Consider the following 13,637-nt stretch of genomic DNA (forward strand, 5'->3'; position numbering starts at 1 on the left):
CTTATACCATCTGTCCATGAATGGGTCCGAAAAATGAAACTAGTTAAGAAAAGCGAACAAGCCTATGCTTTACGAAATGGGGGACTTAAGAAGTTTGAGAGAATCTGGGCAGCCTATTTTGATTAAGATCTCTAAATTCAATGTCTTTTTTAGGAGGTACCTCCATTATCCTTGATATTTAGGTTTGGTAACACTAGGATCTTGAATTATTATGTAAACATTTGACAGGTTTTCTCTGAGTCAGTTACATCATTGAATACAGGATGATTTATTATGCTCTACATACTCACTGATTTTTATTTATATGTTAAGATACTCAAGGTTCAATCCATTGTTAAGTTCTTATTTATGATTGGAAGTGGATACTGTGTTCTTTGTCCTTCGTATAATGGCTTAAATGTTTATGCTGCTTATTTTTCTGGATTTTAAGATTTATTCCCTCTTGGTAAATTTGTGCTATTTATTAACTCTGTGTTAATATCATCACATTTAATTAATTATTATGGATGTATTTATGGATTCTAAAATGTTTGTTATATGTATTTCAATTAAAAAAAAAACGACTCTACAAACTAGTTTAACTTTACATAACATAGAACTTACTTAAGCTGAAAAAAAACTGCTATGTGCCACTTATTCTCTGAAACATCCCTGCTCCATTAAGATGCCAATAAGAAACCCCATGCCTTACTATACCCCGCTATCTTAAATCATGACTCTAAAATGGTTGTGCCTTTTACCTTGTCTGCAATAAATAACAACTATTCACCCAAAACATCCATGCACAACATCAATCCAACAAGAGGGAAGCCACAACCCAATGCCTATTAGATTGTGTGACTCTTTAGGAATGGGAAAAGGAAGGGTGGTTCAAGAAATTTTAGCAACCAACATGAAATGACATGTTGGTTCTTTGCAACACTATAGAGAACAGTGGTCCCAGCATACAGTTCATTTAAAGCAAAACATTAAAGAGACACAATTAAACGAACAGCTCAAAAACGTTCGAATGCCATTTAATCACACCGAATATGTTAAGATGTTTCAAATGGAGTCAGCAATTTTAAGCAACAATTTGTAAAAGTAGAACACGTGCCCAAAGAGAGGGATGGGGGGGTGAGTGAATTAGTGCGGAATTTAGAAGGAAGTGAACACAGTGATAAATATACTAAATTACACTCAAATTGAGCGGCATACTTGAATCTCTGCCGTATTTAATACACAGATTAAATCATAATCACAATATCCACAATTCTGAATAATGCCATATAAAGCCGATCCCAGTGCATCATGTACTGTTGACGATATTGGCCAAAGATGTTAAGTCGACGTTTCGACCCCTTGATTGTTGTAGGTGTTGGATGCAACTTTACGAAGTGGGGTCTTCATCAGGACTGGGATAAACACAAAGGGAGCGTGGGCACCATGTCTGTCGGAGGACAGGCCTCTAAGATGTCCGAAGGTCGTCAGAGAGAGAGGGATTCAAACTCCTCGGCGGTAACAAACAGTCATAGAGAGTGGTGGACACCATAGGCCGCAATTCTTTGGGGTTGTGTCTTGAACTTCAATGAACAGCAATGCCTGGAAATAAATCCAGGTGATTTGGATGGTCGAACTGCTGAGAACTAAACACTGCTAGTTCACCATCAGTGAATAAATCCTGAGTCTCTGCTTCTGCTGCACAAGCGAATTGTGGATATTGTGATTATGATTTAATCTGTGTATTAAATACGGCAGAGATTCAAGTATGCCGCTCAATTTGAGTGTAATTTAGTATATTTATCACTGTGTTCACTTCCTTCCAAATTCCGCACTAATTCACTCACCCCCCCATCCCTCTCTTTGGGCACGTGTTGCTTAAAATTGCTGACTCCATTTGAAACATCTTAACATATTCGGTGTGATTAAATGGCATTCGAACTTTTTTGAGCTGTTCGTTTAATTGTGTCTCTTTAATGTTTTGCTTTAAATGAACTGTATGCTGGGACCACTTTTCTCTATACTGTTCTCTACCCAGGTCCCAGTGACTTCATATGGGTTGACCCTTTATGTTTACTGGTTCTTTGCAACACGGCACGTACAAGGTCCACTAGTGGAGCTACTTTAGTAGTGGGCAACTGGAGGTAACAGTGAGGCTGCCTAAAACTGCTGTGTCATAAAGGCAGCCTAGAGAAAAGGTCAATTTTCCATATTACAGAGATGCTTTTCCTGGCATGAAATAGCCACGTTCCTCCCTAAACAATACCCTTTTCCAAGTAATAAATACACAAAATAATTGCAACAGAAATATTGCAATTTGTCATCTGTATCTTTTTTCAGGGCAAAATGTCATAGCATCTGTACGGACTGCAAAGTAAACCCAGTGGTGGTAGGGGAGTCATACTTAACTAGCATACATGTGATATATTAAACATGCAAGGAATCAAATATCATGTTGCATTATTTACCATTTACAATAATGGGTGAGTCAAGTAAAAATATTAGAAGACTAAAACTACAATATGATCTGAACATGCTTTGGGATGTTTTTCATCCCCTTGTCAAGAATACTCGTGCTTTGCGCTATTTACTACAGAAAGTGCTTCGAAGTGTGTTCACTTATTTTTCAGCAGTCTATAAAAACTGGTTCATTTCGTTCACACTGCAAAACAAAAAAAACGTACTTGAAAATTTGGTACTGCTGGGTGTTCCCCTTATTCCCATACAGAGCCACTTTGAAATACCCGACAACACTCGAGCTGCCAGTGACTGTGACAGACACTTTGTACCGATAGCCTGAAAATCAAAGGACATTGTCAGAGTAAAGAAGTCAGAAATAGTGCAGCAGCTCATATGTTCTATAATGTGTTCTATATTATGTCATTTGGAAATGCATTAATATGATTGGTCTTGTCAATTGGCAAATTGATTTCATGGCACAATATGTAAGAATTATTAGAGAGGGTATTGGTTCTGTTCAATTTTTGCCAGATAAAATTACCAATTACTTTAAATGATGTATTTAAGTAGAAAATTTAGGGTCACTCCATCAAGTCATGGGATTTGCAGCCTACTAAACTTGATTTAGTGGGTTAATTTGAAGGTCCATATGATGGAAGAGACTAATTTATCTATTAAAATAAAAAGTAGATGCGAGTTCAAGCCTATGAGAAACCAAGTGCATCCTAGTCACTGAAGACAAATCGTGCACTTCTATTTGAGAGAAATCCTTATAAGGATACTGGAAAAGAGGATGATGTAACCTCCTCTAAGAAGGAAAATGCAAGAGTTTGAATGAAATAATAACATGTGAATCGACAGTGGGAAAAGCCCATGGAAACGTATGAGAAATAAAGAACAACTGAAAAGAGAGGGATTAAAGGTATATGTGAGTCAATGGAGAGGAAAATCATTTGTTAATTTATAGGGGAAATCCTCTTTTTATCATTTTACCATCCCACCCCTTTCACATTCTCTCGTTAAACCTCTATAGAAGCATTGCAGCCACCAAGTGCCAGAATTCTGTAAATTGAGTCACTTTTACATCTGTTCTTTCAAATACATGCTTACATTACTTACTAGTAATCACATTACTCTAAGTCCATCTCACGCACATTTGCCTTGAATTGTAATTAATTAGAGCGAGAGGGAGGAGGAGGTAATGGACATTGGGCCCGATTCAGAAATGTAAAGTTAGACGAAAGTCTATCTTTACGACTTTCGGTATTCACAAAGGGCATTTACGAAAAGTAAATGCCCAATGCCCTTTGTGAATACCGAAAGTCGTAAAGTTAGACTTTCGTCTAACTTTACCTTTGTTAATTGTGCCCACTATTTGCAGCACCTTGTTTTCAATGATTGCTTTATTGATTGGTGAGAAGTTGAGTTATTGAACAATTGTGTATTTTTTTTTTTTTTTTTTAATAAGGTGAGTTTGGTCTTTCAAACAACTTCTTTATTTTATAAAACAAAGTGAAAACAGAATGGGTACAATAATAGTGCTTGGCGTACTATTAATTTAAAACAGCAGATGTCATATAGGACAGTCACAACTGAACAGGATTGGGCTTTCAATGGAACAATTGATCATCTTATAAATGTGAAGCTGGGCGAGGCAGGCTGCGCACGGAAGAAGAGAACCTGAGATGCAAAAAAAGAAGAAGCTAGACTCAGAACTTGGCACTTTTACAGACTTTAGTTAATCACCAGACAGTCGCTAGTCACCCAGTTTCTTACTACAGCCTTTCAGATTACACAGTGCTCCTCTATCAGGACCAGAGAAGGGACTAGTTGGAAATGCACATGGCATTGTTGGAGAATAAGTACCTTAGGTCAATAGCTGCTGTGGTGAGGGAAGCTGGCGTCTTATGGGGTGGTCAAAACTGACACACCAGAAAGAGTTGGTGGGACGGTGTTAAGTGGCTCTGATAATTGAATAAACATATTAGATGGTGACAAACAAGCACAAAAGTTCTGAAGCACTTAAATGAACAGTGTTTTTTAGAGGACATGTGAAAAGCAGTGAATGAAGGGTAAAATAATGGTGCAGCCAATAGGTGTGGCACGAAGCAGCAGCAATAATCAGCAGTGTTTAGGAAACGGGATGATGATTTTGGGCTACCTTTGGGAAATAAAAGAAAGGCTGTTGGAACCAATGTAAAAGGACATGTGAGATTCTTTTCAAAGTTCTTCCACTCGAAATTCTATTAATTGGCAAGAATAAACAGTGGTGGGACAGGCCTTTCGTGACCGTCAGCCTGGTTGAAGCTCTAACACTCATAGCCAAAATAAAATGACCGGGAGTCATCCTTGACCACTTTCCCTTCCATAAAGTACATATTAACACTGTTGAAGTTCCTGTTTCTGCCTTTGGCGTCTCCTAAGAAAGCCCTATTGTATCCCACCAAAGAGGCCCAGACCACTGTGCTAGCCTATGCACTGGCCGAGTTTCAGGAGTCCAAAACCTATGAGTAAGGATGAGGTTTCACCTCCGGAGAGTTACTCATGTATGTCTCAGATGCCCGGAGGAGCCTGTACTGGAAACCTCAGAGCAGAGAATTAACTTCAAATCTCTATGCCTGATTCATAAAGCTTTATGTACGTTGAAGCAAGCTGGCATGGCCAACTACCCATGCCCTCACATTTTCACTTGATGCCTATGTTACAAGAATCATTTACTATTAGGTATATACCAGATATGCACTTCAGTACTTACAGGACCCAGAAAAAAGCCTTCAAGAGATATTGACGATACTGAAGACTGTGAGTAAGTGTATGGGCTCAAATACCTACGAGTGCCGATAAAGCATGACTATGAAAAGCTGACGACAGGCAACCTTGGTAGAGTGATGACTGTTGTTAAACAGACAATACCATTTTGGCGCAAGCTACCGCTCTCAACACTGGCTGGTTAGCGATTGACGAAATAATAGTTCTCCATTGGGACTACAAATGATAATACAGAAAAGTTACTTCAAAGAACTAAATGCCCTACCATCAAAAATGTCAAGGGGAATCTAAGCAAAAAGAATTGCAATAGGGAAAATCCAGAGGGTCGGATAAAGGTGGTGCCCACTTTGATGTCTATTATTTAGCAGCTATGATACAACGACCGAAAATATGGCTTTGAGAGAACAAGGTTCGAGGAAAAAAGGCATACAAGTTAGTCTGACTAATAATACATCACAGGAGGCAATTCCAGGGTACATGAAACTAACATATTTCCACTCAAGATTATTAAGCACAGAGAGAAACTGTTTTAAAAGACACCAGAAGCGACTGAATAACATGGTGTCTACCCAACAGAGTTCAACACAATATTCACTGATGGTGCCTCCAGAGATTCTGTTAAGTGACGTAAAATGACGATTAGCATTTGTGTAATTATGCATAACTTTTCTTGCTTTGCCAAATATTTCTGTAATTACACTAAAGCAAATTGTGCCAATTTCACACCCCCCTAATTGTGACAAACTAACAGCGGATTGCTGGGAATGCACGCAAATAGTACAGTACTGGAAAATAATAATATGCCCTACTCCTCGAAATAACAGAAAGAAGCTTGGGGGACACTTCAGCAAAAAGCCCTCTAGGAGATATACAGTAGCCCAAAAGAGCAAAAGCCACAAATAAGTTTACAGATCTGGTTCTTCAAATTTTCAAACACAGAATAATCTTGAACTAGAAAGTAAGTGAGGTACAATCCATCAAATTATGCCCACCAGGATCTGAAAAGAATGGCCACCACAGAAAGAACCCTCATCATACAGCAACAATTGAAAGGAGGCAGAGTTACACATAATGACTGGGACACCATCCTGAAAACTCTGGTTGCGAAAACAGAAAAGCAAACCCTTGGCCCCCTTGATCCTCCTATCACTGATACACAACCAACACAACACAAGGAAAGGATACAACTGAGGTCATAGAAATTGATCCACAGGCAAAGTAGGATCGCACATGTGAAATAGGGGGAACCCTTCATGGGAAGACCCACTAGGGATAACTGGAATGCTGGAGAATTTAGATCTAAATCCACATATCGATAGGATGTCACCCATCCAATGACACAGTGAAAGATTCGTATAGATGTGCAAAACCAGAACGGAAAGTTGTTGAGTTTCAGGTTGTTTACATTTTATTATATTAATGTTAATAATAAAACTGCTCATGATGTTGTCAGGAGAGCCCTATGTGAATGTAAATGGGAAGTACTGATGTAAATATTCAGGAAATCAATTTCCCAAATATAAAACCAATAAAAAGCAATTCATAAAAACTATACAGCACATCAAAAGGGAGGTAACGCGTGGCCAACCGTTTGGAGAACTTAGTCCTAAACTTTGGAACAAATTCTTTCTGTAGATTTGGAATCTTGATAATTATCTAACATTTAGGAATGCCCCTAAAACTATTTTATTGTGTTGATAGGGGTTAGGAATTATCTGGTCGTCTCTTTAGATTTTTTTACCTGTGTTTCAGGACCATGAAGCCCCCCCCCCCCCCCCCCCAAACACACTCTGCCTCAAGAGTCTAATGGCAGATGTGTTCTTCTTCACTAGCTCTATGATCCACCAGTAGACATGTTACAGAAGATGGCATTTGAATGCTGTGTATGAAATTGTCACCCGCAAATAATGTTAGCTGTAGAAGACTGATCAACAATATTTCCTCCCTACACCCTTTGTGTATGGGGGGACCAGCCTAGCACTAGATACCAGCGCCAATGCTGCAATTTGGGTTTAGTTGTAGCTAGACGCAATATCTGTCAACAGAGGTCACCTGCAATACCACACCTGGAGCAACGAACTTGGGATGTGGATTGGTGTATGGGGGCTGAATGATTTGTGTATGAGGGAAGAGTCTGCCTGCGTAGGTTCGAAAAGGTATGGGGCCTGTGACAGCATTAGTACTTTCGACCTGATACTTCATTGGACTACAACATTGGAACTCGAAAAAAATCACTGGAATCTTCAGATTTGGTTACAGAAAAACACAATAGCTGAAAGTTGTTTTGCGATTGCGAGAATAGGTAAACCATAAAGTCTTCTTGTGGTTCAAGGGTGTGTCTTTCATCAGGTCCTGCTGTATGAGCAAAACAGGAGGGGAAGCACATGACCAGGTCACCAGAAGAGGGGCATAAGGTGTTGAGCATGAATCAGCTCCTATGCCCGTGAGAAGAGCACTGCATCTCAAATGTCGCAGAAGTATGCACCAGTGAAGACTTTGGTCAGACAAAACAGGAGGAGAAAACTGACGAAATCCGATGGAAAGCAAACATAAGGGGAAAAAACAGAAGACACCACGTAGACTAGGACACAGATTCAGACAAAACCAGCAAAGAGATATAGCTGTAACACGGAATTAAAAGTAAAATAAACTTTTTCAAAACGAAATAATGCATAAGAAACTAAGGCAAAGGCAACACATGCAGATGAAAATGAGACAGAGAAGCAGAATCTAAATGGACTGTTTTAAATTGAGAAAAGTGTCACTTACGCGAAAAGTCTTTGACATCGCCTGTGTTTAGATAAAACCTTTGGCTCGATTGTGTAACACCACCGAAATTGTCAGCATAGTGCCCCATTCTTGGGCAACCGCCAGAGGGGCATGGGAAGCCACTACCCTACGAGAGAATGAAGGAGCCTGTTAAAAAATAGGCTGTGCATTTTCTACCTCTAGTTGCTCTTTAGATCTGGCCGGCATCATGTAATAAAAAAAAAATCAATACTAAAAAATACGTACATATATACATATTTGCACTGAGGGACTTTGGGTCATCAATCCTAATTCATTTGTCTGTTCACCTATCATTCCCATTGTGCTTCCATTCATCAGATCAGATAATAGGTCAGGGGGTCAGCCCACTTTAGTAACTGGCTCTCTGGCACTGTAAGTGATGGAATTTTTACTAATCGAATGTGCACACCCACTTCAAAAGAAGTGCACTTCAGTGACAGGGTATGTGGGACGACACTTTTCTTTGTCAAGAGCAACAAAATAGCAACTACTCTTCAAACAATGCGGCCAGGGTTTAGGCACAACCAAAACACAAACGCTCCCCTTTGATTCCACGTATCTTTGTTCCTAAATGTTTACTTTAAGACATTGACACAATGACACAAATTCTCAAGACCATATGCCCTACAGACCCTTGGAAGAGAGCTGTTAAATGTCAGTGTCTTCAAAGGGAAGGCATTTGCCATCGCCACGCATGATCTGTAAACATCAGCACAGGGTATCTCAGTAAGAGGGTGCAATTGCTCCTCTCCCTAAAATACAGGCTTCTCTCTCACACAAGAAAACAAACATTGAGAAGCATAAAAATAAGGACTTGTGACACAAATGTGCAGTCTCTAATTCTCTGATTTGGCCTCAGGTTGCAACACGGTTACAATATATTATTTTGTGCTTGTGGTCCAGTGAGCTGCCCCTCTGTCTGCTCCCTATCCTGATGCAGCGAGGTCACAACTACTTGTGAGCATTCCATGGCCACTGAAGCAGATGTTGCATCCTATATATGAAAGTGCTGATGAAGTATATGGTTCAATAATAAAGACTTACCGAATTAAAGGAGTCATAGCTGGAGGTGGGGAAGCCAACAAAGCCATCTTTGCTTAAGATGCTGTCCGAATAGTACTTGTAGCTCCGCAGATGGTTGCAAGCCACAAAGTCGCGCGTCCCTGGAAAATGAGGCAGCAGGGCTTTAAATACAACATATCATTCAGATTTAGGGCCTGATTTAGATTTCGGTGGATGGGTTCCTCTGTCACACCGGTGACGGATATCCCATCTTCCAAAATATAAGTCCCATAGGATAAAATGTGATATATATTTTCACGGACAGAACATCCATCACCATTGTGACGGAGTAACCCGTCCGCTCGATCTGAATCAGGCCATTAATATCTAGCAACTCACATTTTGCCATTATGTAGGCAAAACCTCACTTGACCAGGGTAGAAAGTGTGTCAGGGTGGACATTTTTAAGAGAAATACTATTTTGGGTACAAGGCGATGCTATAATGTTGCAACAAACTCTGTCAGGTAGAAGCTACCTACACTGTACCTGTCCTATGGATTTAAGCCTAGCCAGAGACAGCTTTAGCTGTCTTGAAAGTCTGATACGATCCATACAGAGAAGGACAATAGGTTTTCCCCACTCAGATAGTGGTTGTTGTGTCATTCAGTCTAGATCAGCAAGCATTCAACATCCCTGCTTGACTGTAATTATAGCTTATGATCAGAACTCTAGTTTTTATGGTATTTATGTTTTTGAAATTTCCGTCTGCATTTATTCATATTTAGTTTTTGCTAATTTTATCTGTATTTATCCACATTTATTTTGGGGTTTGTGAAAAAATGATCCTGAAACTGGTATATTTCCACATCTGCTTACCTGATACATGCATACTCTTAATTGAATGCCAGACAGGTTCCAATGATATGAACATTTACAGATGATAAATCAATATTCTTATATGCAAACTTATACATTTTAGTATCTACTTTGTACATATCTGCTCTTGTTTAAGCCTCATTAGTAAAATGTCTTTCTTTTATTACACACATACCTGTTAATCCGCACAGCTATTGACCTGGTAGTCATAAATGATGGCATTTAGATTAACTCAAAAACAACCCAATTTTCATTTATATCCACGTTTAAAAATAAAGACAGGAAAAGAATGTATTTCTGTCAGCATTCATCTGTAAAAATCAGTAAATATGGAAAACAGAGAGCCTTATTTATCACATATGGAGTTTTTGTCATTTTAGTGTGACAGTAGATGTGCAAGTCCATGTGGAGAGGGGTAGATTTCCTTTTATTCTTGCTCTGTTTTTCTGAAGTTCAGCAGGGAAGTTACTATCATCAGAGTATTTGATGTGAGTGGTGAGAGTTTTTTTAATATTAATAAGTTCACCTGTGTAGGCCTTGCAGGCCACGAGGTATGGTACTTGGTATTTAAAAGTGGGCCGCATAGACAATTAATATTAACATATTCCCACAGTACAAGGCCTGAAAAGCTTTTTTCACTGTGGCTGGTCTAGGTGTTTTATGTAAAAAAACAGAGTGATGATTAAAATACTGATACTGTATTTCGGAAAGAGGACGAACTTGAAAAATAATTAAACAACTGTAAGTAATTGCCTCTTTTTGCATGGACATCCAATTGTTTGGACTGAGGCTGCTGGTGTTTTTTTCCTCTGTGTGCAGGGACTCTGTTAACCAGGCCCAAGTGCATGTGCTGAAACTGGCTAAACTCTGATTTGGCATATTTAACTTACTAATGAGTCCCTAGTATATGGTTCAAAGTGAACACACGGCCTGTAAGTTAAATGTCACTAGTGGACGGCAGCACATATTTTACCACCACTAAAGCCAAACTGCAGGCCTGCAACGAGTAACCTGGATGTGCAGATTTAAACTGCAAATTCAACTTGTTATAACCCCTTTTGACAGGCCTGAACCATCTTCCTAAATATTCTCAACCTCTAAGTAGGCTTTAAATGCCTATAAGGCAGGGTGCAGGATATTTTAAAGTAGGGCACTTGGAGCTGGACTCTCTTTTGCCATTGACCAGACAGGCAACAATCCCAGTGGAAGTGGAAGTGCACCCAGAAATGGTTTTGAGTGACCATTTCCCTGGCCACACCTCTAGGGTGCACACAGGAGCTCTGCACAAGGGAAGAAAGGTTCTGCCATGTTGAATTTAGGAAGAGAGGGACACTGTGGGCTTGTTTCCAGTTGGGCATGTATGACCTGCTGCAAAAGTGGGTGGGGTTACCCCTGGGAACTTTTTACCTATTGGTCAGGAAGGGGCCAGGAGTTACCCCCACTCACAGGCTAGTGCCAGGCATACACGTAGCACCCCTTCAGAACACTTCTGGACCTGTAAGAACACAGAAAAAGGACTGCGCCTCCTTTTGAGCCTGTGTGGAGAACCCTAAGGGCTGAACCTACCTACCCCCTCTTGTACCAAGGACTAAAATGTGGACACCATGGTTCATTTGTCTGGCCTCCTGTTCAGATACAGGGATACACAACCCACTTCCTGAAAAAGCCCAGCGGCGAAGTTCCAACTGGACCTGCCCTGGACCCTACTTTTATTTGAGTGACTCCTGATCCTCAAATGTTGTTTCTGAGGTCTTTGAACCCTTGGCTGGTGTCAAAGTGCATTCCTCCTGCCCAAACCTAAAACCTAAGACTTCAAAGCTTTTTCAAGACTTTTTGCCTGAAGAACCAACAAAAGACAGGGACCAACCTGCCAATCAGATCTTAAGAGCCTGACAAGCAATACATGATCAACATATTCCTGGGAGCATACTGCAGACTTTCCCACTTTCGTCGATGGCTTCACAGAAACCTCGTCCTTTACCAACCCATAATCTATGATCCAGTCTTCAGATCCAGCCTGCAGCCTTGCCCCACTGAGGATTGTACCTTCTCAGAACATTTCTAAGCATGAAGATAACTTTTCAACTGGGATGACCCTGATCCTTGTATCCAACCAGCTTTCCTTCAAGGTCAGCTTTAAAACTTACATCTACCTAGGTCTAGTGTGACCACTGGCCTGTGGTGGGCGCTTTGCATTTTTTAAAATATTTTTATTTAAAACTTTGAAAATTCATATCGCAGGTACCCCTTGTTTGATATTTGTTGTTTTGGTGCCATTTAGTTAATCAAAATACCCTCTATATCAAAAAAGTGAAGTGGGATTTTTAAAGTGTTGTCAACCTTTTAACTGTTTTGGTACTTCTAAATGCTTTGCACATTTTCATTTATTAAGTTAAGCCTGTCTGCTCAGTGACCATAGTGACTAGAGATTGAGCTCAGGTTCAAATTACTGAAACCTTTACTAGATCTAACAAGGACCGTGACATTATTACTTATGATGGACTGACATCCACCCCAACTAATAATCCACTTTCTCACAACAACTGGGAGGAGAAGGAATCGCCCAGTTGTTGTCTTACAAAAGACCCTGACGCTCACTCCGAGCGCTAAGTTCAGGACACTGCACACTTTTCACCTGCTAACCAGTGGTAAAGACACTGCTGCTGTGGCACCACAAGCTCAAGGCAGAGTTTCAGGAGCAGTGCAAGACCTGCCGGTGCAGTGCGAGCAGCGCACAGCGAGAGGAGCCGCTGCGGAGGAGCCGTGAGCTGAGCCGTGCGGCAGCGGGCAGTTGGAAATCCGCTGCGGCCGGAGGTTGCCTGAGACCCCTGAGATTCCTCCTGCATTCCTCCACGCGGACCCCGCCGCAAGACCCCTGCAGCAATTTCTTGCAGTGGCTCTGACACCGGCTCTGACACCAGCCGGGCACTTACGAGGTGAAGACGGGACACCAGTTGATCATCAGCCGACCTGAGGAGGCCTGAGCCTGAGGAGCTGTGGAGCGGTGGAGGAGGCACAACTGCAGTAAGGCGGTTGAGTAGGCAGGGGTGGGGTATTGAGGAATGGTTCTCACAACCTTGCCTTGCCTGACCTCTCTGCGTCTACCGCGCCCACCGCTGGGGAGGTCCTCCTCAGCTCCCGGCACTTTCCATGCACCTGATGTCGTCCCTCCTGCCACCTTGCTACCTCGCTGCTCTGCTGCTTTCCCCTTCGCCTCATAGTAAGCATAGTAAGCTGGGGTGGAGGAGTGGGAGAGCGAGCATGGCCCCTCATCCCCTGCCACCCGTCCTCGTCCTCCACCCGTCCTTACCTGCCAGGTCCAGCTTGGTTTGTTGGTGGAACTTGCAGGTGTACAGCTTGGGCAGCTTGGGCACCAGATCTATTCTGACCTGCTGGATGCCATCAGATACCACCAGACCAACCACCAAATCCTGGAAAACTGGAAACTAGGAAACTAGAAACTAAGAGCTGTTTTGTTATCGCCTGTCTGCCCGCCAGTCCGTCTGCCATCCTGCCTGAGTCAGTGCTTGCAAGTCAATCAGCAGCTGAGTAGCAGTAGCAGAAGCAGAAGCAGAAAGAGCAGAAAGAACATCAAAACAGCAAGAGCTACTGGAGGTATGTCAAACAGCGCATAAGCATAAGCAGCAGATAAACCGTCAACAGTAGGAAAGACAATCAAAACCCTACTTTGAAGAAACAAGACCAAATTGAACTGAACTGAATTGTTCAACTGCCCTCCCATGAGCACCTGATAGATCTG

At 41.3% G+C, this 13,637-nt stretch overlaps 1 protein-coding gene across 1 annotated transcript in view; it reads right to left on the minus strand.

The window, feature by feature from the left end:
• LOC146866948 (pancreatic triacylglycerol lipase-like) overlaps positions 1-13,637 on the minus strand; it is a 187,753-nt gene that overhangs the window by 29,444 nt on the left and 144,672 nt on the right. Inside the window, exons 9-11 of the mRNA XM_085603272.1 lie at positions 9,043-9,161; positions 7,978-8,104; positions 2,664-2,775 (exon numbers count right to left, since the gene is read on the minus strand). Coding sequence (XP_085459398.1) covers positions 2,664-2,775; positions 7,978-8,104; positions 9,043-9,161 — 358 coding nt within the window. The remainder of the gene's footprint in view (positions 1-2,663; positions 2,776-7,977; positions 8,105-9,042; positions 9,162-13,637) is intronic.

Source organism: Triturus cristatus, chromosome 1_2, assembly GCF_964204655.1.
Source record: "Triturus cristatus chromosome 1_2, aTriCri1.1, whole genome shotgun sequence".
Lineage (NCBI taxonomy): Eukaryota > Metazoa > Chordata > Amphibia > Caudata > Salamandridae > Triturus > Triturus cristatus.